General features: G+C 36.6%; 2 protein-coding genes across 4 annotated transcripts; both read right to left on the minus strand.

The window, feature by feature from the left end:
* Nucleotides 1-488: 488 nt before the first annotated feature.
* Nucleotides 489-11,081, minus strand: LOC107876057 (protein PHYTOCHROME-DEPENDENT LATE-FLOWERING). 2 transcript variants are annotated; one of them, XM_016723039.2, is made up of 12 exons: nucleotides 10,717-11,081; nucleotides 9,850-9,895; nucleotides 9,637-9,701; nucleotides 9,473-9,553; nucleotides 8,279-8,359; nucleotides 7,146-7,307; nucleotides 6,973-7,071; nucleotides 5,522-6,900; nucleotides 3,855-4,075; nucleotides 3,628-3,773; nucleotides 2,584-2,622; nucleotides 489-2,493 (listed from the first exon to the last, which is right to left on the minus strand). In XM_016723039.2, exons 1-12 carry the CDS (start codon nucleotides 10,852-10,854, stop codon nucleotides 967-969), a joined length of 3,984 nt encoding a protein of 1,327 aa, XP_016578525.1. In that variant the 5' UTR covers nucleotides 10,855-11,081; the 3' UTR covers nucleotides 489-966. The 2 variants fall into 2 exon arrangements, with proteins under 2 accessions (XP_016578525.1, XP_016578524.1); XM_016723038.2 differs by having other exon boundaries at nucleotides 10,705-11,075.
* Nucleotides 11,082-12,745: 1,664 nt separating this feature from the next.
* Nucleotides 12,746-20,351, minus strand: LOC107876058 (oligouridylate-binding protein 1B). 2 transcript variants are annotated; one of them, XM_047413698.1, is made up of 12 exons: nucleotides 20,078-20,351; nucleotides 15,753-15,814; nucleotides 15,434-15,536; nucleotides 15,220-15,296; nucleotides 15,085-15,146; nucleotides 14,809-14,896; nucleotides 14,634-14,709; nucleotides 14,521-14,551; nucleotides 14,216-14,335; nucleotides 13,879-13,961; nucleotides 13,528-13,704; nucleotides 12,746-13,267 (listed from the first exon to the last, which is right to left on the minus strand). In XM_047413698.1, the coding sequence occupies exons 1-12, from the start codon at nucleotides 20,180-20,182 to the stop codon at nucleotides 13,001-13,003; spliced, it is 1,251 nt and encodes a 416-aa protein (XP_047269654.1). In that variant the 5' UTR covers nucleotides 20,183-20,351; the 3' UTR covers nucleotides 12,746-13,000. The 2 variants fall into 2 exon arrangements, with proteins under 2 accessions (XP_047269654.1, XP_016578526.1); XM_016723040.2 differs by having other exon boundaries at nucleotides 13,879-13,964; nucleotides 20,078-20,350.
* Nucleotides 20,352-22,157: the final 1,806 nt, after the last annotated feature.

Consider the following 22,157-nt stretch of genomic DNA (forward strand, 5'->3'; position numbering starts at 1 on the left):
CGAGTGTAAGAATACTTCTTAACGCTGGTAGAATCACTAAATAGTAAATTTATCCAGAGGTTAACAGAGAGATTCATATGTCCAATCTCAACTAATCTGGGAACAGAGAGATTGAAATTGACCAACATTAACACCTGAAGATGCCTTTGAGTTTGTCTTGTTCTTTCTCAACTAGATCAGAAGCAAATCAAAGTTTTTTGTGATTCGAAAGTCTTAGATGTAGCAGAAGATGAAATCGGCACCAACTAGGGGCAGAATTTGGTTTCTGGATTCAACCAGAGAAATTGATGAGAGTTAAATGCAAAAAAAAATGGCAAGGTTTCAAATACTACTAAATTTACGAAATAAAGTCAAAGAAATATAAAGCAAACATGAACTTGTATGCAATGGCACAAGCATTACCTATCGGAGTACTTCGTCACATTTGATACAACCACAGACAAAGCAGTTTACTTGTTTAATCTGAAAATATGTCAAAGTTTAGATTCTGCTCCAACAACTTTAATTCTTTTACTAGGAAAATAAGAAACTATATACACATAAATATTGTACTCATTTACACGTTTATCAACCACATTGCCTTCATGCAAAAGACTGAAGTAAATCCTTTATATCACTAGAAATGATGTGAACTATAATCTGCTACTAAGGATCATATTGACCTAGAATAATAGTTGCTATAGTTGCTCTACCAGCTTATCACACTTCGACAATGGACCATGAGTTTCTTCAGCCTGCTCAGGAGATCAAAAGCTGTCTCTTCACTCTGCCGAGCAAAAAGAAGACGAATTGCAAAGGATTCAATAAACCAGACAATCCATGTTCCACAACCTTCAAAGATATCACTAGCCAGAGACACCCTTTTGCTTCATCTTTCACGGTAACCTGACCAGATGTATACATAGACATGGCAGGGTGATATACCGACACCTTACAGTTTCAAAGAAGCAGAAGCTTCCATCTCAGTTAAGCATTATTAATGGAATTACTCTTGTTCACACCTTGTAGCTCCATTGGAGAATTGGTTATACTACCTACTGACCCCATGGTTTGTGAACTCAACTGAGGGCTTGCTGGGCATGCTTCTGGATTACCAGTGCTCATAGGATGGATAGCCCCTGAACTCAGCTGTGGGCTCAGCGGAGTTCGTTGGCTCATCTGCTGTGGGCTGGCCTGTTGTTGTTGCTGTTGTGGCTGCTGGGAATTTTGGTTCATTTGTTGTGGGATTGCCATATTTGAAGGTGAGCCCACAGGAGGAGGTGAAACTACAGCCTGTAAAGGCGAAGCTGTCTCTTGCTGCTGTTGCTGCAATTGCTGCTGCTGTTGTATATGTTGCTGCTGCATTTGTTGCTGCTGTAACTGTATCTGTTGTTGTTGTTGTTGCTGCTGTTGCTGCTGCTGCTGCGGGTTCATGTAATGATTCATACCTGCCATTAGCTTTGGTGGACCCATTGGACCCATTCCTGGTCGCTGCATTGGATTCATATTAGCTCGGTTGAGAGAGCCCAAGATTGAAAGACCGGTAGAGCCTGGATGCATTTGTCTATTTCCTGTAATACCACCTAAACTTGACTGTGGGTTCCCCAACATATTTGATCTGTTCTGTGCCATTCTCAGCTTGGTATGCATGAGAACAGCTTGTTGTGGAGTGAGTGCACCACTACGATATTGCTGGCTGATCTGGTTACTAATATTAGATGCCTGACTCATATTTATTGTGTTTTGAGATATGTTGCCCATGCCAGCGATGGCTCCCATTGGAGCTGAAATTCCAGGTCCACCAACTCCTCTTACACCTCCCATGCCCATAACATTGCTAAGGCCACCAAGTGCAGCAATGTTATTGCTAATGTTCCCCATACCTACATTACCAAGGCCCATCATCATTTTCCTCTGCATCTGTGGATGCTGTGACTGGGATTGTTGTGGCTGCAACTGTTGTTGTTGCTGCTGCTGTTGCTGTTGTAATAGCTGAAGTTGCAATGCCGATGGTTTATTAGCCATTTGATTACCCAAGTGCATGGAATTCTGGCCAGTTGTATTTAGGTGAGCAAGTGGATTAGAAGCAAGCATTAGTTGGGATCTTTGTAACTGTGGATGTTGCTGTTGTATCAGAGGATGTTGATTCTGCTGCTGCTGCTGTTGTTGCTGTTGCTGCAGAGGGGATAATGGATCAGATTGTTGAGGTCTAGAAGGCATTGAAACCCCAGTCAGGAGTCCTTGAGAGATTTGTAATGCTTGAGCATTCCCGGAAGGCAGTATTCTCTGGCCTTGCATGTTCTGGGGTGAATTTATTGATGAATTAATAGCGTTAGAGGACCTTCCAAGCTCGTTGGACAACTGACCAGAAACCCCTTCGGAATATTGCTGCAGATCAGCTACGGCCCCATTTAGTGGCATTCCTGGCATGTTAGTTTGATTACTTGAAGCACGATTCATGCTGATTGGTCTTGGTAGAACATTATCTTCCACATGGTATCCTTCGTGTGCCATCTGCAAACACATTGGTGCACAGAAAAATAAGGACAAGTTGCTGGACCAATATTGATCCTTAGCGCTTTAGATTTTACACAATTAACTTACCAGTGAACTAAACTGGGCTGCAAGCAAGTCTGCAAAGTGCTGTCACAAGAAAATTTAAGACATAAGAAACAGAACTGTGTAAATTTCTTCCACTGGCATCCCAATTTAAAATGGTTGAAACAAATGTGAAAATAAGATGACTCTTATAGAAGCTAACATGAGCCCTCCTCCAAGTCTCCTTGATTCAAAATACACCTTACCATATTTACGAATTGATGTCTCTAAGTTACTCAAAAATTGCACCTAGTTATTTCTGTTACTTAAGTAAGACACATCTTGAAGAAATTCGATAAATGTTTGAAATCCAGAATTCATCCGAGGCAAACATCATCAAAGATATTGACAGATCCATATCAAAGGTTACTGTCATCAAATATTTGATAGACTGATACTGACATTTGACAAGTAAAGTTAAGGACAACTCCCCCAATGAGATACGTGGAAGGTTACCATAGCTCAACTCAAAATTGATCAGCATTTTCTACTCTGTGTAACTGCTACAGAAAGATAGTTTGAACAGCTATAGGATCTATCTCGATACGACTTCTTTTAATTTACTTCAAGCTAAAATGCTTACAATATCCAACTGACTGTATATTTTGCTTTCTTTTTGGTGTAAATTTGAGTATGGCAATGATGCTGAAACAATGAAAGATTTTATTAGCTCCTGCACAACTAAATGGGACTACACTCGTGCTTTTTGGATATAAATACTAGTGCACCATCTTAGTGCTGGTTTGATCAAAATATCCAACTGCTAGCCTTGAATAGGTTCAAGCCAATTTAATGTGTTTGAATGAGTATTGCACACATTTACAACATTAAGATTGGCATCCAGGAGTTTTTTTGAGAATGAAGATTGGCATCCAGGAGTTATGGACTACTTATCAATCTTCCACTTCACTTTTAAGGGTTTCCATGTGGCTTTTAAATTAAAAATTCAGCTCAGAACAGCTGGCTTCAGAATTAATTAAGTACAATGGGACACCAAAAGGAGGGTATCCAGTCTGGGCCATACAAGCAAATAATGTGCACAACACTCACAGTATTTGGCAGCGTTGGGAAGTAATCCTCTGCAACCGTGAAGTCGGCCTCTTCTATTTCTCCAATACACAGTGCCACAGTGCCATCATTTGGCTTTTCTGACATGATCATTCTAGTCCGTAACTTATGAACATATGAACCATTTCCTAGTAGATAACATCAAGTCAAAGGATCAGTTAGAGGATAGCAAATGATAAAGATTGAGAGTGTATCAATCATGGACAGACCTTGGAGTATTGGCAGCAGAATATTCAAGACTCTTCTTTTGCACACATTTGTGCTGCCACCTATTAATGATTTTGACAATGACATTTTGCAGGATTCGTCTTTGACATTCTCATTGTTTAAATCGTTAGATAGATGAATTAGCAGCTGTTGAGTAGGAAAGGCATTTGGCTTCTTGCTAGAGTACTCCTCGATCTTGCTCTTTTTGGGATTAAGTTGGAACCTGAAATTCAGACTGTTGACGTGAGCTTCTGAGGATTTTAATATAAGAGTAATATCAAGCTTTAGATACATAGTTAAAATAGCAAGCTGATAACTAAGAAGATATACATTACATCTGAAAGTAAGAAATAAAGATCACTTGATTTCTCACTTGAACAAGCATGGGGACAAAAGGAACATATATATACAGATATGTATGGTTTTGTGTGGGGCGAGGTGGGGGGGGGGGGGGGGGGGGGGGGGGGGGAATGGCTATGGAGGTGGGTGGTCTTCAACTTTTAGCCTTGCTTGCCTCATGCGCAAGACTTTCAAGTATTAACTTTTTGCTGCTGAAGTTTTGCCCTTGGGGCAACCGGGGGTTACAAGTTCAAGACCACCCATTTCCAAGGTCATATGGGTGTAATTTCCAGCACAATCATAGCACAAGTTCTTATTAATACCCATTAAGTCATACAGACAAACTCAGATGTAAGCATTGGATGCATTTTGCAATAGATTTCAGGCATGATCTTTAGGCTATAGGAGAGAAGTGCACATACTGGGCTTAGCTAAAAACTTGAGGGTGCAAGGCGAAAGAATTGAAGAAACCAAATGGACAACTTAAGCAGTAAAATTGAAATAGCTTAAAGACCATGTCATTTTATCACCAAAAAGGGAAAAACACGATCATTACTGTAGGAATGACAAAGAAACGACAGAACAGAGACCAGGAACAAAGATACGATTATCCCTCCATCCCATGTCAACATTGCCAAGTCCCTTTTTTTTCAATTGAAATCGAAATTGATTTTTTTTTTTTGGAAACTCTAGTCATTTTTTTTTTTGGAAGAACTACAAACAAAGGATTGTGTTCTTTTTGAGCTCTTGTAATCTTTGAGCATTCACATGATAGCATTTTGCATAATTTGCAATGAACCTGGCAAAGAGTTTAAAAGTTCACTTAATTCAGTCTCAAATATCTTCCTCAAGCTGTCATTCAAGAAATAGGCAACATGACAAAGCAGCTGTTGCCTCTACCTTTTTCCACCGTAAACCTTTGATTACATTTTTGGCATTATCATATGATCATTCGATATACGTGTAAGGTTAAGCATAAAATTTTATGAATATCAGAGCAGAACAATCTCGTCCCCCCCAACCAACCAACAGCACATACATGTCACATACCAGTAAATATTGGTTGTCCCACATAAGACAGCTTCTATTATAATAACGCTGGCATTTCTAAAGACCACAGATACTGAACCAGTAAGCTCCTTTATAGCACGGAATACAATCACAAAAACTATTTTGAATGAACCAGTTATCAAAAGGTTACACATGCATGTGAGGTGAATCCTTTGACCAATATGACACAATTTAAATGCTCGATTGACATAATAAACTTCTGCTGATTCAAAATAGTAGTTTTATCTAAACAGTCAAAAATAATGTCCTATAAACATACCTAGCTGTCAGCATTTCAATTTTGGAGAACCTTTCAAGCATGGTTTGGTCAGTTGAGTGTGTAGACCCTACGGGAGGACTGTTTGCATTTATTGGAAGATTCATTGTACTGACACTGGCAGGAGAACCAACCCCACTCATCACGGGGTTCTTCGAAGCAGAATTGGATCTCCGCTTTGCAGCAATTTGAGCCTGGTGTTGCCGCTGCATGGAATCATTGGCACTAGAAGTCATAGATGTTGTTCCACCAGCTGGAGCAACAGATGTGGCTCCTTGCTTCTCCTTCATTGATTGTATTAGTCCACTAGTAACAGCTGAACCATATTGAGCTCCTACAGAACCATTAGAGAACTCTCCAGACTTGGACGATAAAGGAGATTGAGGCAAACCTCCTGCAGAAACACGGGGACTGTGCACTATTTTCCGGTTCTGGAATGGGTCCTCTTTCCGGAGACTATTTTCAAGAGGCTGACCAAGGCCATTCCAGGGTGCCTGAGGAAAGCCAGACCGTATAAACTGCTGGGGCAGTCTGTGCTTTAGTCGGGCCTGCTGGGATTCCATAAGGTTCATATCCGATTCCACCACCTGCATCTCATTTTTAGTCCTTCCTGGCTCTAATTTCTCTAATCTCTCTATCTCAGCAGGTTCTTCCTTTAAGTTATACTTTATTCCTTGCTGTCCTGCAGTGAATGGCATCGTTCCAGCTTCCTGGTTCAAACCCCCTTCAAAAATGTGTTGGGGATACTTTTGTATGTTTGTATTAGCATATGGAATTCCCCTGGGAACAGAATGCTGCTGTAATAAAGGATTTTTCCAGTGCAAATCTGGAGCATGAGAGCCATCTATTTGTCCTCCTGTAAGTTGCTGTTGATTGGAATCAGCACTCATATGAGTAAACCTTGCCCTCTTGCTTAAGTTGGACAGAGCAGATGCTTGGCCTTCATGATTCTCTCTCTTACCATGTAAAGAAGCAGCACCAAAACTCATCGCATCTGCATATGAAAGCATCATTTCTGGCGCAGCAGGAGAAGCTACTGATGCATTTGAAACTCCAGACCTATGGTCTTGCATGATTCTTGGACTCACAACCCCCATTTGATGCTTTGGTTGGTGAGATACCGAAGGCGATGCTGGAATAGAGGTCTCAGACCCGAAACTGTTACTTCTTAGTGCCAACATATTGGTTGGTCCATTATTTTGTCGGATCAGATTCTCATGAGCAGGCTGCGGCATAAGCTGTCCAGTGTCTCCTGACCTTGAACTTTCTGGCACTCTATCTATGCAAATGTTTTTCCCATGAATCTTATCATTAGACGTGGCAATCACATCTGGAAGCTGTCTTAGTCTCCTCCTCCTTAGATTGCCTATACCCAATGTTATCTGTAAATGAAATACATTAGAGTTAAATACACGAGCTCTTTCTACCACATGAAGATGGATAAACCACATTACCTTTGGGGAAGCTCCGTTGTTGCAGAACCTGTCTAACTTTGGGGAGGGATCTAAGCAAAGCTGTGGTTGCAGGGCTCTTAATATCCGGGATTCGACTTCCTACAGTATAAGAGAATATTTTTTTAAAATACAAAACCATTTGAATGCCACTAAGAGGGGTCAATCTTACTAACCATCATATCACCATATGTCCAACCACTATCTGAAATCAATGGAATGTCCTTCACCACATTTTCAAGAGACATTTTAAGACATATTCTGTTGATAATGGGACAACCAGTGACTGAAGGCACATTCTGTCCAACTTCAGAGAAGCACTTCCGATAATCTCGCACCTGCAATAGTAATCCCATCCAAATTAAGAATAAAACACTATCCTAATTCTATGTTTATGTGATAGGGAAAGGAATGGTGACAGTCATTTTAGAAGGAAAGAAAGAAATGTAGAAGGTAGCAAATTTTAAGTCTTCATTAGGAAAAAGTAGATGATGAAGTACAATAATAAATCCTATAGTGAAAAACACCAAACCCATAACTGGAGATTTCTATTTTCACAGCAAGAATGATAAAGTCGATGAAAAAGCTTATTGACTGAAATCCAGTTAAAAGTTTGTTTCTTGTTTTGATCTCTTCCATTAAGTAGGGAGGCAAAATTGGAAGTTCTAAACCCATAACTTAATTCCTTCTGTCTCCCTTGTTCAATGACACTATTAGTATCGGGATATTAAAAAAAAAAACTTTTACAAAGATCCATTGAAACGTGCCGAAAAGTTTTAACTATAAAACACTGTGATTTATGAAATATTCTACCTACAGATTTACCAAATATGTAACTTCACTACAGCAACAACATCATAATACCTAATGGGGTCTGAGTAGGGTGGGTGTATACAGACCTTACCCCTACCTTGGGTAAGGTAGAGAGGCTGTTTCCAATAAGACCGTCAGCTTGAGAAAAGCGTTTACAAAACAGGCCTTAGAATTACAAGAGTAAAAAGCTATGCTGGAAAATCTTACCAAATATGTAACTTTATTTAAAAAAAAAAAAATTGAAAAGTTGATGTCCTAATCCAAAGTCCAAACTGAATATTAGATGCTTTAACTCTAGCACTCCAACTCCGTGTTTTGTGATGGAGGGAGCATATATTTCTTAAGAAGCAGCGGGTGTATTAACATCTCATAGCATAAGACAAACAATCAACAACTCTCTACTCACAAGAAGGTGAATACAAGTTGAAGAAGTACTACCCATGATAATCTAAATCTTATAAAAGTTATAATTGCTCTTCTGGACCAGAAACCTTACCTCGCAGACCAGGGTCCCGTCAACGTATTTGCAAGGTATATCCTCCAAAATATCACCAGGCAGATGTCCAGACTCAATTGCCTCCAGGTGCATAAATATACAAAGAAATTTATTTTGAGAAAGTTAACAGTACAATTATACAAACTAGATAGTCGAACAAACTTGTACAAGCCGGTTATCATCTATGTTACCGCAAACTTGGTTGCTTCAGGAATACTATAGCCAAGTACATCCTGGAACGGAAAGAGTAACAAGTGGAATGGCTTGGGCATCAGTAAGCAGTCCCACAATCAAGTGGGACTTCAACTCCTCCAGTTCAATTACTATTGACTCAACTTATTATTATATAGGCAAAAAACTATCCAAATGAAAATGACTAGACCACAAAGTTTTACAGATCAAGAGTATATGGGCAGGTAACTTATAGAAAAACCCACACAGATAAATTCAACTCAAAACTTAGCATTAAGTTTGTGTCTCTCAATCATACTAGACTTTAGCGAAAATATACTACTGTTAAATAGCAGCTCAAGAGCTATGACGAAGCAACAACAACAAATGAAAATAGGATATCGAGGATCGGCACCAAATACATGGAGTTAACAGAAGGCAAGGAGAAGAACGTGGTGCTAAATATATTTGGATACCACGACAGAGCAGCTTTTTTCGCTTGGTAGGTGTGGAGCAGGATGTGACCTTAATGATGGATAATCTAGAGAAAACAAATTATCGTGAGTTTGAATTGCTTGTAAGACAACGGCGAGGGAAGGGGGGCACCACCTACTTGGTGCACAGAGCCTTACATCATGGATATTGAACCCGGGCTTTTATCTAGGTGCTACCTAGGACAGAGATGTCGAGCTAAAGGTTATCAATGTATGCAAGTTTAGACTATGGACATATTTGGGTTGCATAGAAAGTTGTCTTGTGAGGGTTAATTAAGAATAAGAATATCATAAATTCATGCATATATTTGTTGTAAAGAGAAAATTCTTTTGGTATAGACATTCGGAAAAACTTGATAGATGATTGTGGTTTATTACCATTTGTCAGATATTTTACAGTATCTTCTTTTGCTGTGAATTTGTTAGAAAAGAATTCAGGAACAAAAGAACAAAGTAACAGATGATCCACTCACCCAGATATAGAGAGAAATAAAGGAAAGAGAAAAAAGAAAGATGACAGTACACTTACTGAAAAGAGAGTTTCAGATGCTCTATCATATGGATGCAATAATTTCGGAACATTTTCAGAGGTTTGATGCCCATATTCGTTCTGCAATTGAAAAGGAAAACAAAAAACACTCAGCCCAAAAACCTGATAACCATTATATAGTATGAGATTGATTAATAACAAACCTCAAAGGGCTTCCCAATAGAATATCCATCCAGGAAAAGGCACAATGTGAAGGAAACTTCATTATCTGCTCAATATAGAACAAAAAGCACAATTGTAACACTGAAGAATGCACTACTCTTGAAATTTAAAAACTGGCAAAATAAGTGGAGAAACAACTGAGTTATTTGTCCTCTCCCCATATAAATGAAGGCCTTCACAAAATCTTCACTTACCGGGGACCTTGGTAACATCCTTGCTTCCATGCACAACAACCGCGCCCTATGGCAGACAGGAGGATGTTATCAATGAAGTTAAAAAATTGAGTGGTTCTTGAAAAGAAACAGAATTGATGAGGGATACTTTTTCATGACATAGAAAGCTTTAAAATTTTTGAAATAAAATTAATATATTTGAAAACTACATAAAAAGTGTTGTAAATCACAATAATTAGCTACTTAAAATATTTAAACCCATTTAAAGAAATTTCAGTCAAATAAAAACCTGATTCACTCTCAAAATACCAATTGTGTCACATAAATTGGGACGGAGGGAGTAAAATATTACGGTCCTAGCCAGAGCAACAGTAAAAGCAGCAAACAGTGGGAAATCAATATGGAAGTAACTCAATCAAATTACTCATACAAAGATTAATTTTAAAAATATCATACTGACCAAGAAATGAAACATTGAAAAAAATCACAATTACCGTGAGCTTTCAATCAAATAAAAACTCAGTTGACTCTCGAAATTCCAACCGTGTCACATAAATTGGTATGGAGGGAGTAACACATTAGAGCGCTAGCTAGAGCAACAGTAAAAGAATCAAACATTGGTAGTTCAATATGCAAGTAAATCAATCAAATCAAACTCATAGAAAGGATAATTTTACAATATTGAAGAAAATCAGAATTACCATGAGCTTTCAATCAAATAAACTCAACCGACTCTCGAAATTTCAACTATGTCACATAAACTGGGACGGAGGAAGTAACATTTTGGGGCACTAGCTAGAGCAAAACTCAATCAAATTAGACTCAGATAACAAATAATTATACGAATATCTCGGGAAAAAAAGAAAACAGAATTACGGTGAGCTTTACAGCAGCAGATGCGGAATTTGATTGATTCTCTTTTGTAGCTGCAAAAGCGACGTCGTCGTCTTCTTCCTTTTCGGGTTGTACTACTTGTTTGGGTCGAAATCTAGTACCGGTTTTGGAGACCTTAAACGAAATCCCCATTGCCGGAAATTGTCAACAACAACGTTGATCCGATTAACGAAGACTTAAATAAACGAAGAATTAATCAGTTGATTTAATGGGGGGAAAAGAAGTGGAAAATTTAAGGGATTTTGGGTGAAGTAGTGAAGGCATTAATAAGCAGAAAGATGATGCACAGAGATTTTTGGAGGAAGGAATAAAACTTACTCTCTACATTTTAAAGAAAGAAGAATGTGAGAAAATGGTTAGAATTGGAAGGGGAGCCCAGGTAAGTTTGTTTATCTAATTGTCTTTTGGGCTGGTATTGACCCAATATCTTGTGGGCAATTTGCAGGGTGATTTGCAAAAATAGCGTATGAGGTTGGTAGTCTTACACTTTTGACACGATTTGTTTTAAGATAAGTATAGCAATTTTTGGGTCATTTTGCTTTAAGGTTTAACTTTTGACATGTTTAAAAAGTTGTATGAATTACTAGGAGTTTATAAGATCAATTGGTCATACGTTCTAGAGAATCAATTTTAGTACATATTGTATCGTAATCACTAAAATTTTATGAGAAATCATCAATGTATATTTACTTTCAAAGTTAGTTCAAATCAACTCTAAATTTGATATCAAACATTTTAATACTTTCTAACCATGTTCAATTAGTAGGTTCAACTTAAATATTTAAAAATCAATAGACCCACTTTGTTTTTTTAACAATCAAGCTCAACAAAATCCAACAGAAGTGTTTTTCAAGTTTCTTCAACCACAAGTAAGAAATGTGTCTTCAATTTTCCACAACACACATTAAGAAGGAGGAGACAAGGAAAAAGGAGGAAGATGACGATTAGCACAAACATTGATGGATATTTGTATTGGCTATACGGTCAAAAATTAAACACTAGCCCTTAAGGACACCCTGAAATTTCTTGCACATTAACTCATTTTGTTTTACCTTTTAATCGATGGTATTTGGAGAAAATTGTGTTTATTATTTTGGGTATTCTAGGAGAGTAGCATCATACCATCATTATGGATAACTATGCACCCAATCCTTCTCATTTTTAAGTAGCTGTAAGTGGACATCACAGTCCATATAATTCCCAGCCATCAAGAACTTGCCATCCTCAATGATTCTGCTGGTGAAGTTAATGAAGTTGGCTGCTCCTCTAAACTAGTACTTTTTTAGTTGTCCATTCTGCATGTACTTCACATATCATTTGTAATTTGCTGTATAGGGGGTCGTTTGGTTGGGAACAAGTTATCCCACCATACATATGGAATAACTTATCCCATTGCTAAAGCATAAATGACGAGATAAATAATCCCTTGACAAATTAATACCTCCACTCAAACATGAAAAAAAATAATCCTATATTTCATCCCGAGACTATTATAACTTATACCTCAGATCAAACGACCCTAAGTTTTAACAGATGTTCAACATTTGCCTCCATGACGACGCAATCCATTCTCTACTGGTAAAACAACATGCTTGACCACGAGGACTGAGGACAAAGAGGAAAAGACTGAAGAAGAAAAAGGATCTTGAGCAACTTCAGTCAGTGAATAGAGTGACGCTAAACAAGACTCTCAATCAAAACACCTGTCCAACAATGGAAACCGTAGCAGAAAGGAAAAGAACAACATATTATACTGGTTAGAAATCAATTGGTTGAACCTGTCAGATCGATCATTCAATGCCTGACCTGCTAATCACCGGGCTTTTGGATGTCTTTACCATATGAAAAACAATGCCTAGTGATTAACAGTGCTGCATTGATTGCTCGTGCTATGTGAGACATGTAGTTTTATATGGAAAGCATAACTAAGGTGGGGCAAGGTCGCAGACCACAAGCTGATGGTAGCTCTACCAAAAGCATCTGCTAGTAAGTTAAATCAAAAATCTCAAAACAAGACCAAAAATGGAAAGTACTAAATAATCACTACATCAAGCATGTATGAACAAGAAAATGGAGCGAACCTCGTAGTACTCCCTCATTCCTACTAAAATGGAAGACAAAATGCATACATCATACGTATTAATACACGTGGCACCCACATCTAACTAGGCATGATGCCTAAATATTAAAAAGAGAACATGAGAAAACCCAAGGGTTATTAAAGATAACTAGGTAGAACGGCAGCAGCAACCGCAGAGATCTGGCTTTGCACATTACTTTACTGATAATACATGAGCTGCTGTGCAGCAACATTCTGGAAACCACCATCATATATAGCTTGGCTTGCTCCGGAGGCCATCCCCATTGATGCTTGCTTCAAAGGATGCTGACCCATGAGGCCAGGAACACCACCCATCTTGCTCATAGCTAGCTGCCTCTCATATGCCAAAAGGTCGGCGGGCGAAATGCCTAATGGTGTGGGAGCTGGTGGAGGAAGTGGGTTTGAGGTTGTTCCAGGCGGAGTTGGCTTGTTGCCCCATGAACACTGGAAGTACACAAATTAGAGCGGTTAACTACAAGGATTAACACATACTGATTACACTAAGAACACAACGAGAGCAGAGATGCAAATATCCATTCTCTTGATGTAAGTTTTATCCTATACCATTTGGAGGAAAAAAAAACCACCTCCAAATCACCTCGCACAATAAGCATTCAAGATAACACCAAATAAATCAAATGCAGCAAACACAAGAAAGCAAGTACTTCAATTTAGAAAAATGGCTATCAAGCGCAAATATAAACCTTAATCTGCCTTCCACCCAGAACTGAGTGGGTATTTCCCATCTGAATTGCTAAAGCTGCTTCAGCGTGAGTATTATATCTCACAAAACCAAATCCTTTATCACGCTGAATTCGAACTTCCTCAATAACTCCTGCACCAAGGGAATGAAAGTAGCGATGGAGATCGAGCTGTGTTACCTGAAATAATAAAGGCTGTAAGGGCAAAGTCCATGCCAAAGGCAGGAAAGCAAATTCAAGAATGAAATTACAAGAGAATATGCATGTAACCTAGTTTTTGCAACCTAAGAGTTAGTCATGTATTTCTTACTGGAGGAAAGGTGGACACTTAACTACAGAAAGAGATGTCCTCACCTCAGGAGCAATATTTCCCACGTAAACAGTGGTGAATTGTGGATTATTCTCAGGAGCATCACTATTCACTGCCTCTTTACCATCTTCTACAATACCAAAAAGCCAATAAACAAGGAATTTAGTTTATGGTGTTGACCAAGTCCAAAGGGGACAAGAACACAACATTTGATTGAAGACAACAATTTATTTTTGATAAGTCAGATTTGATTGAATACACAACAAAGTGAAGAACATGAACTGAATTCAATTCGCTTGGATACACGGTACTTAAGCTTCTCCTTCCTAAACTTGTTACCAATGAAAGCACGGGCCAAGGGTTCATAAAAAATTCACATACCTGATGAACCATTTGTTAGCTCCATGACACTTTTGGCATCAGAACTCTGTTTGTCCTCATTTGAGGTAGCACCTTTGGTAGCCCAGTTGCAACGTATCTGCCTACTACCAAGCCATTTGCCTACAAAAACAAAGAAGAAACCAAATGCGAACAATCAACTATCCAGACTAGAAGCAAGTTTATATCCAAACTTAAGGTTAATGTAACTGAAATCTTATAGCTTCCCACTACTTAGGGATGATCTACAACACACACATAATGAACAAAGTGAAATGTGTACAAAAAACAATTCAAATTCTCCCTACCTGTTAAATCGTTGATGGCACTTTGAGCATCCTGGAAAAACAAGTTAGTTAATTGCAATATCAGAAAGGGGATAAAAAAGAAACATGAAGCTATATACCAAAAAAAAAATTACCTGTTGGTTACGGAAAGAAACAAAACCAAAACCCCTAGAACGCCCAGTCTTTTGATCCCACATTACCCTTGCATCACTGTCACAAAAAACAGGGGGGATCATTAGGTGAAATTCAAGAAATAAATGAACCTTCTGACATTTTTATGGTGGATTCAGATAGGAAGATGACACTTACGAGCAACTAGGGTAAACAGAGAAGCAAGCAAACAACATTGCATCAGTAACTTCGGGGCTCAGATCACCAACAAATATATTATAGTGACCTGCAAAGAGCAGAATAACACTTTTAACACAGGTTCACAAACTAGCTCAGAAAAACAAAGGGCGAAATGTAAAGCTAATTGAGGATTAAACATTGATAGATAAAAATTGAAACTTACTCAGAGAAACAAAGGGCGAAATGTAAAGCTAATTGAGGATTAAACATTGATAGATAAAAACTGAAACTTACTTGTGGTGTCCTCCCTCTGTCCAGTGGCAAATGCCCAATTAACTTTAATAGGCTGTCCAAACCTGTCACGACGAAGTAATAGTCAGAGGAAAACCAAGGCCATGTTCAAAACAGAGAGCTCATAAATTTACTTACAGATGCCTTCCGTTAAGAGTGACTATCGCAAGTGCAGCTGATCTACGATCATAGTAATGAATGAAACCATAAGATGACTGCATGAGAGAACAGACTCGTCAACTACAGCGTCGGAGAGGAAAAAAGGGTCTATAAAAGCTAAAGAGAAGAGGAAGGTGGAAGTCCTAGCTTCAGGAAATTCAGACAAAAGTAAACAAGGAGGGAAAAATATAACCTTCTCCTTCCTTATTAGCTTGCATCCTTCCACAAGACCAGTACTGGAGAAAACTTCCTGAAGAAGTGGTTCAGTCACTTGCGGGTGAATATTCCCAACAAACCTGCATTTTCTCAGAAATAAAGAAACTAAAAGATTTAAAAAAAGAAAAACAAAGGAAAAAAAAATACATGAAGCTATAAGAACCTTCTCCAATAATCAAATTATAACAAACTAAAATTAAGTTAAAATGCATTAAATTCAAAAACGCCAAAGAGAAGCTCAAAGGAAACAGGCAGAAAGATAGGGAAAAAAAGACTGGCCCTAAAAAAATACTCACACACTGCGACAAGTGCTTGGATCGAACCCGGGGGGCAGATTTCCACTGGGTATTGGCTCAATCTGCATTGAACCGAAAGTATACGAGTGTCTAAGGTGGTTAGAAAAAACAAAAGTAGAAATACAAGCATCATTCGAAGATTATATATGGAAAACAGGAACAAATTTCAAGAATTGCAAAGAGAATGATAAACAGGTACGCTCTCTCTACCCACCCAACAAAAAAGCAAGAAAATAACAAAGATGCAGAAGTGAAAAGAGTATACCAAAAAGGCAGCTTTCCGACCGACAGAGCTCAAATATAGCTTTACAGAGGATAGCAGCAAAATGGTATCCCATTACAATTCCAACAAGTATCTAGAACTTGACTTCATCGTTTTTTTTTTTTTTTTTTGTGTGTGTGTGTGTGTGTGTGTGTGGGGGGGGGGGGGGGGGGGGTGGGGGGGGGGGGGGGGGGGGGGGGGGGTTATAGAGCAAGCAGAATAATTGAAAACTTTTTTTAAAAAAATAAAGATAATTGATTCCCACAAGAAGGATCCCATTGAATAATCAGATTGCTTTCACAAGAACAGTTCCACCTAATAAAATACTCCCTACGTCCCATTTTATGTATCAACATTTCCTTTTTGGTTAGTCTCACCTTTCCTTATTTGGTAACTATTTAATGACATCACTCCCATTTTATCCTTAGTGGGTTCCACTTATTAAGAAAAGACAACAAAAAGGTAAACATTAAAATAATTTTAAAAGAAGCAATTTTGTAAACTTTACAAAGTCATCACTTATTTCTTAAACTCCGTGCCGGTCAAATGGCGACACATAAAATGGGACGGAGGGAGTACCACACAACATCACTAGCAAGCCAAAAGAGAGAAGTATCAAAGAACATATAAGGTCTGCAGACATTTTGACACAGAGGGTATAATCATCCAATTATGGATTTCTAAGTAAAAAATTGTTTCTCTAAGACATCTCACTTTGAGACATTATGGATAATGGGTAGACTCCAACAACTAGGAATGACTCCATAAAAATTAAGATCCGACACCATGATAAGGTACTACCCTCATGACTAGACCATGCACCCGAGATTTCAAGTTCCTTAAGCTTTTGATATATGGCCTTTTACCTCTGCCATAACCATGAAAATACAAACTACATGGGGCTTCCACAGCTCTCCCAGATTCAAGTACAATTCTTTTTCACTTTCTCACACCACGCTCACCGCCCCCAGTAACATGTCTATTTCTCCCTTCAGTCACCTATCTTATCACAGTGGTTTTAAGGCAGAGCTGAGACAGTCCTTTGTATGAGTCATAGGAAAATCTTTCTCCTTTTTGAATGAGTCATAGCCAAATATTCTTCCTATTATCTAGCCTTCCCTTGTTTGAGAACTCTCAATTAACCCAGTCAAAACCATTTGACTGAGCATAATGAACAGGCATTACAAAGGAAATAACTTTTCACCATTTGGTTCCCTTGAAGGAGGGTCCACATACGACTTGCTCGATGAAAAAGTCTCCTATATAAAGAATATATTGCATTTTGGACCATACATCACATGAAACTCAGCTATAATGTGAAAACTAAGAATGTATTATAGATTCTTCTTCTTGGTGAAATAATTTTTCATTAGTATCTGGTTACCTTTCGTTTTGCAAATAACTTAGCTCTTAAGCCACGTCTCTTCAACCAATAATTAAAATACTATAATCAATCATTATATTACCTAAGAATATAACCAAATTCTACCTTCAATACCAATCCTCCACCTCGTATGACTACAACTTATATCTCCTATTTTTATCCTCGATGAGCACAGGAAAATAGTTCAGAAAATAATCTCAATGAGAAGTATGCCCATAAAACATTTTCCTTCATGCTATACACTGTAAAAAGAAATTTAAGAAGGTGACAGGAAATGCAGTGCAGCAGCTAATTATATATGCTTCCAAAAAGCCAAGTTCAAATTTATGGCATGCCATGATTTGTACTTTGAAAAAATATTAGCATCCAACCGAAATCCTAAATATAAAGACAAAGCAACCATGACCAACATAAATGGCTTGGGAACTCCTACAAATCAATTACGACAGAATATATCCTCTAACAATCCCCTCCCCTCTTATTATTATTATTAAGTTTTTCTCTTGAGATAATCTTGGGTCGATAAGTTTACAAAATGCAGACTGCAGCAGAAAGAATATGATCCACATGTTGAGACGCCTCTTCCAACCTAAAAATGAACTACATAAACACAACTCTTAGATGCATATCAACTACTGAGCCAACCTGCCAATACACAAGTAAACACTACATTCCTAACGAACAACAGGGCAAGTCCACGAGGAAAAAAAAAAGGACCAACTTCCTTTTTTTTTTTATAACAATGGTGTCCAGGCCAGCTGCGAGAACCTCGACTAATTCCACAGAATATCTCCCACCTCCCACAAGCAAATGGTACGAGGTGACTCTATCCACTAAGGTTAGGAGAGATAGGAAGAAATCACCTAATATATTTTGTCTCTACTAGGGTTTGAACATGTATCCCAGTCGCGAATTTCAAACTTCACTCGTAATTTTTTGAGATCATATCAAGTATATTTCATTCATCTTATTTTGTACAAATTTCCACATAAAAAAGGGACAGCACGGTGCACTGAAGCTCCTGCAGGTCCAGGAAAGGGCCTGACCTCAAGGTTTTATTTACCGTAGCCTTCCCGGCATTTTTATACGAGACTATTTCCCCGGCTTAAACACGTGATATGGCAAAAATTACGCCAGTTTACTACACATAATACACGTGATATAGGACATAATACACGTGACCGCACTTGTATTGTGTGATCAAGAATCTAAAATGAGCACAAGGACAAAATAAGAATAGTATACTCCATTATATCTTGATTTTCTAAAATAACAACTATTTTAAACCTGAAACCTCATGGTGCCAAGTCTACATTTTCAATCTACGCCCTAATTTTTGGAGATGATATCATGTATATTTTGTTCTTCTTATTTCGTACTAATTTCCACATAAGACACTTGTATTATGTGCTCAAGCATCTAAAACAAGCATAACATACCCAATTATGTCTTGATTTTCTTAAATGACAACTATTTGAACCTAAGACCCCATGATTCTCAACTCACTTCCTGAACCACTAAGAGCCCGTATGGATAGAATTAAAAAAATTATTTTTAGCTTAAGTGATTAAAAGCTTAAAATAAGTACTTATAAATCACGTAGATGAGTGTTTGGATAAAAGTGCTGAAACTAAAAATAAGTTTTTAATGTGTTCAGTAAACAAGTGATGTTAAGCACTTTTTTATTGTTAAAATAACTTAAATTTCCTTAAAGTTAAAGGACATAAATAAGGTGAATTATTTATAATTTTTAGTTATAAAATAAAATTTTTGACCAAACCTCCAATATAATGATGAAGAGAAAATTGGAGGAAAAGAGATGACGTGAAGCGCCAAAGAGAAAGAAAGAAAAACTATATATTTAAGGGCTACAAGTTCATGGTATTGTTGGAATTGGAGGAAAAAGATGGTAATCTAAAAGTTGGGATACCCAACTTCTCACTTTTTGCTTTTTTTAACCAGTTCTTCGTTTTTTTTAAACACTTTTTAATTTTACCAAACACCTAAAAAAAAAAAAAAAAAAAAAAGCTTTAAAAAATATTAAAAGCTGGTTTGTACAGATTTGAATCCTATCCAAACGGACTCTAAGCCACACTGTGGAAAAAGATCAAGTTCAAGTCGAAACAATTTTAAAAAAAAAAAAAAACACAATAACTTCAGCTCTATCTGCCCAATATTTCCAGATAAACCAAACCATATAATCAAAGCAAAAACTAAAAAGCCAGAACAGTCATTAAAGTGCATATGTGTGTGTGTGTGTGTGTCACTCAGGATCACATGGCAAAAACTTCGCCAGTTACTCCACATAAGACACTTGTATTATGTGCTCAAGCATCTAATGAGCATAAGCACAAAATGAGAACAATAAACTCAATTATATCTCTAAATGAAAACTATTTTGAACCCGAGACCTCACGATTCTCAATCCACTTCATTAACCACTAAGGAAAAAAAAAAGCAATGATCAACTTCAAGTCCAAACAATTCTCAAAAAGATAATATCTTCAGCTCAGTACACCAAATATTTCCATATAAACCAAACCAAATACACAAACCAAAACCTAAAAAGCTAGAACAATCACCTTGTTTAAAAAAAAAATCACTCGAAAAACACACTCTATAGGCACAGCAAATTGAAAAAATCACCAAATAATTTAAAAAAAATAAAAATAAAAATACCTGCGGAGGGGCTAAGAGGCCAGGATGATAAAGAGACTGTTGTTGAAGAAGCGCTTGTTGCATCAAAGCTTGCTGTTGTTGTTGCTTAAGCCTTTGATTCTGCATTTTTCTCTATCGATTCTAAAAGATCGATTCAATCGATTGACCGAAGAGCGAGATAGTCGAACGATGGTAGGGTTCTCGAACAAACAGAAAAAAGAAGGTGCTAGAAGAAAGGGGAAAAAAAGAAAAAAAAAAGAAAGGAAAAAAAGAAAAAGAGGAAAATGATAAAAGAGGATTATATCGGGTGACGATGGTGACATTTATAGAAGAGGGCAACCCGTTTAGTACCGACCCGTTTAGCGGAAGGAGTGGTATGATATAATATGTTACCCCTCTGTTTATAAAAACAAATGACCTATTTTTCCTGATCATTTTTCTTTTTGGTAATATTTTAATACTATTATTTTCACTTGATATATTTAGAACTATAAGATTAAAGAATATTTTGATATATTTAATACAACTTTAATTTAAGGTCACAAGATTTAAAAGTCTTCGTTATTTTTTTAAACTTTATGTCAAGTCAAAGTAGGTCATTTTTTTTTAAACGGATGAAGTATGATTTAGTATTTGAAATTTGTGAAAAAATACAAAGTGATTATTGGAATTATTTTAAATTTGTTAAAAGATACTTTAATTTTGCACATATTTTTTACCTCATAAAAATTATAACTACCATTGTAAATAAATTATTTTGATTGATTTTCAACCTATATTTGTATTTACGCAAATTACGAGCGTGAAGGAGAAAAATTGACTGCAACGATAAATTCAAAAATGTCATGTGTAATTAATTTTGTCAATCAATCAATCAATATCTATAATTTACATCTATAATCTATAATCTATATCTATAATCTATTTATAATATATGAAAGTGTTAAAACTCTTAGAAAAGTTATTTGAATTGTTTGCCCTTGATTAAAAGACTATTCGCTAGACAAAACTGTCTTTTCATTATTTTCTTAATTTATTATTTAATTATTTTTTATTATATTAACTAGACTTCCTAAAATATATGGTAGGAGAATTAATTAATATTTTTCTTTCTACTAGACTTCCTAAAATATATGGTAGAAGAATTAATTAATATTTTCTACTGTTCAATTAGAAAAATATTTCTAAAATAGGACTCTATTAATTAAACAAATAATTCTATAAATATTGAGATGTACGTTAAATTAGAGAATAAACTGGTTTGTCATTGGGAGAATATGATTGATGCTCATCTAATTTGATTCGATTGCATGTCTAGATTGGTGGATGTTTGATTTTCTAACCCTCAACTTCTTTACTGTTTTTGTTAGCATAATAGAATTCAACATGTGTATGTGTGTATATATACATTTTTTTACATTTAACTCTGTTGTCTTTATTTGGATACCAATTACATATACGACATCTATTACTGTCTAAACATTTGTTTCTTTGGAATTCATGTACACATTTTTGAGTGACATTCATTAAATTATTGATTACTAGATTGTTTAAGTCTAGATCTTCTATCTCCTGTCCTAATTCATTACTAAATTATCTTCTTCTGATTCTGAAGAATCAGTTTAGAATTATCTTTATCATTTATCTCAATACTTATTATTGAGTATATACTTTCTGTATCTGACATGTATTCGTCTACATTTAGTAAAATTTCTTGGAAATCCTCTACTAATTGAGAATTTCTAGTTCTATTATTATTTCTTTTAAGACATACATTAGCTAAATGGTCTATGCTTCCACAAGTATAGCATTCTAATTTATTTTTATAGTTTCTATCATTTTTATATTTCCTAACATGTCTATCTCTATTTAACCATGGTTTTTTGGCTTTTGATTTTTTTAAGAAGTAATGTTTACGACTATATGGTTTCTGATTATGTTTCTTCTTATATTTTCTATATTGTTTTAATCATAATTTTGGGTTGTGTATATAACAGATTTACAGAAATTCATTTCATTTCTTTTTAATTGTTTTTGTATTTGTATGTTTGTACATTTTTCTGTTAGTATATCCATTATATGTTGTGTTCTATGTCCTATT

This window comes from Capsicum annuum, chromosome 6 (assembly GCF_002878395.1).
Source record: "Capsicum annuum cultivar UCD-10X-F1 chromosome 6, UCD10Xv1.1, whole genome shotgun sequence".
NCBI lineage: Eukaryota > Viridiplantae > Streptophyta > Magnoliopsida > Solanales > Solanaceae > Capsicum > Capsicum annuum.